We start from the raw sequence: 2423 nt of genomic DNA, 5'->3' as shown, positions 1-2423 counted from the left end.
ATAACGAGGCATGATTAGGGCCCCCGGTACGGATATTGGCGGCCCCTCCTGTGTTCATCTCAGCAGGTGTTGCGTCGTCGTTGTTTATAAGGGACCGGCGGGGACTGGCGGCCGGCGCGGTATTCAATTTGCCCCGACGATATGTGTGCGACGGTATAAAGGAGCGCGCAGCATCAACTCCGACACGATAATCTTTTCTAATTTTCGGCAGAGGGGGGAGGGCCTAAGTAGACAAAACGACGCGCGGTCCCGTATGCCGCCCAGTCCGCACACACACACACACACATATAAACACACGCACTCACACAGCTTTTTGGCAGCTTTTGTTTGTGATTTACGGCGTGTTTAGCAATCTGCAAGCGGGCCAAGCAACTTTGGTCCGAAAGCGATTTAAACGAAAAAAAAAACGGGAAGAAGGCGGAGCGCGGGGGGGAGGAGGATGCAAAGTACGTGTAATAACACGAGGAAAATCTGCGCGGCGTGGGGGGCTGAATCTGGAAAGATGGAAGACAGGGAGGGGAGGGGGGGGGGCTGAATCCGGGGCGGGAGAATTAAATAATGAAAGAGAGTGCCCACTGTCAGGAAGGTGGGGCGGCCTTGTGTAGGCGCGACATTCTAATCACTCACACTTTTTCATTTTCCCCAAAACTTATTTCTACGTTGAGGGGTTACTACACGTTGTTAGCGGGAATGGTGATCGGGAGTTTGCATGCCGGCGTGCTGACAGGGGGCTACATCACCATAAACTCTAGCGTACACAGATTTTCCTGTTTTTTCTTGATGTTTTCTTATTAATTTTTGGATGAACGCGCGGTCGTGGTGGTGCTTGCCCTCAATGGAGACGTCGCTCTGCCCTCACCGAGTGCATGATGCTCATTGATGAGCCGGACGGGATGCGACGGGCCGTGGTGAGCCGCGCCGGCAGGTCGGCCGTCCTGCCCTGCCGTATCACCAAACAAACAGGTTCCAGTTGACATCAGCCCCGTTCTGTTCCGTTCCAGTCCAGGGCCGGCCAGGGCAGAGAGCAGGGCCTAGCCAAGCGTCTAAACATTGGATGCCTGTTTTTTTCCCTTCTTGGTTTCGCCTCGAAAACATCACGCCTTTGTCACCGGCGTTCCCGTTAGGCCAGACGGACTCCCCCCAACCCGACCGACACCCTCTCCAGCCCGGGACACCCGGCCGCCGCCGGGGTCCGCGGGCCCCGCGGGGGCCTTTTATCCCACACTCCCATTCGATACTCGGTCGTGTTCGAGAATCGTTTTTACTTCTCTCGCTCGTGTTCTCGGATCATTCGACACCCTGCGACTGTTTCTGTACTTTCACGAGTCCTTCCTGTTTCAGCGGGGCGCAGCAGGACTGGCCAGCGGGCGCCAACAGGATCCGATCGACGGCGGCGCTGGGCGGAAGCGGCTGAGGCGATAAGGTGGGTCCCAACAGCAGGTCAAAGGACACGCGAGCTGCGCGGGCTGCGCGAGCCCAGCAACAGGATGCAGCCGTGCAGCAGGGGCCCCTGTAGGGGCGCATCGAGATTACCCGGGCTCTTGGAGCCGCAGCAGGGAGCAGGAGGAGGAAGCTGTCACGGGGGAAGAGGGGGCGGGGGGGAGGGGGAGGGCAACAAGTGGATCCAGCTTTACTACGCGCGCGCTCTGGGTGTTGTGTGTGCGTCTGCATCTTATGAATGGGAGGCTGTGCCCCCGCCCGCCTCCCCGCCGTCCCGCCGCTGCCGTCGGCCGCCGGGCTGACCGGTCTCTGTGAGGCTACCCAAGTGGCCCCCGCGGCCCCAGAGCAGCAGCGGCGGCGGCGGCGCGCAGCAGCAGCGCGTCTCTCTAGAGGCCGTGGTGTGCCGAGTAACAGGCGCCGGCACAAATCACAAACGGACACGCGTGTTGTTCATCTAATTGTTACGCACGGCGCGCAAGGTCGAGGCCGTCGTCGCGTCGGGCGCGGACGGCTGACGGGCCGCGGAGCAGCGCCGCGCTCGTCTATACGCTTCGATCGGATCTCTGCTGCTGCCGCGGAAGTGTCGGCGGCGGCGCCGGGGGGTAGAGGGAGAAAGGGAGGAGAGGGGGAGAGGAGACGGAAATGTCAGTGATACTCACCCGTGTGGATTCTTTGGTGGGCCTTGAGGTGGGAGCTCTTGGTGTACACCTTGCTGCAGCCTGCAACACGCACAGAGAGTCATTCGATACGCCTCGGGAAGGTGACCAGATGCAATGCAACGCCGGCCATAGGAAGTGCACGAGGGGGTTTGGTCCAGGCGGGCGGCGCGGACTCACCTGGGAAGTCGCAGTGGTGCACTCTCCGCTTCTCGAGCTCCGGGTTGTTCCTCCGGTTGTACTTTGGTGTGGATGGGGCGCCTGCTCCGGGCGCCGCCGGCGGTCGGCCAGGTTGCCTGCCCGCCCCCCGACCGGGCGCGCGCTGCC

General features: G+C 61.1%; 1 protein-coding gene across 1 annotated transcript in view; it reads right to left on the bottom strand.

The window, feature by feature from the left end:
* Window positions 1-2423, bottom strand: part of LOC113208325 (Krueppel-like factor 5) — a 28825-nt gene that overhangs the window by 13828 nt on the left and 12574 nt on the right. Inside the window, exons 7-8 of the mRNA XM_052270151.1 lie at window positions 2277-2418; window positions 2100-2159 (exon numbers count right to left, since the gene is read on the bottom strand). Of these exons, the coding sequence (XP_052126111.1) occupies window positions 2100-2159; window positions 2277-2418 (202 nt within the window). The remainder of the gene's footprint in view (window positions 1-2099; window positions 2160-2276; window positions 2419-2423) is intronic.

The sequence above is a fragment of the Frankliniella occidentalis genome, unplaced genomic scaffold (assembly GCF_000697945.3).
Source record: "Frankliniella occidentalis isolate FOCC.00 unplaced genomic scaffold, Focc_3.1 Scaffold112, whole genome shotgun sequence".
NCBI classification, from domain to species: domain Eukaryota; kingdom Metazoa; phylum Arthropoda; class Insecta; order Thysanoptera; family Thripidae; genus Frankliniella; species Frankliniella occidentalis.
Note: the sequence above shows the minus strand (reverse complement) of the source record. Positions and strands in the feature narration are given on the sequence as shown.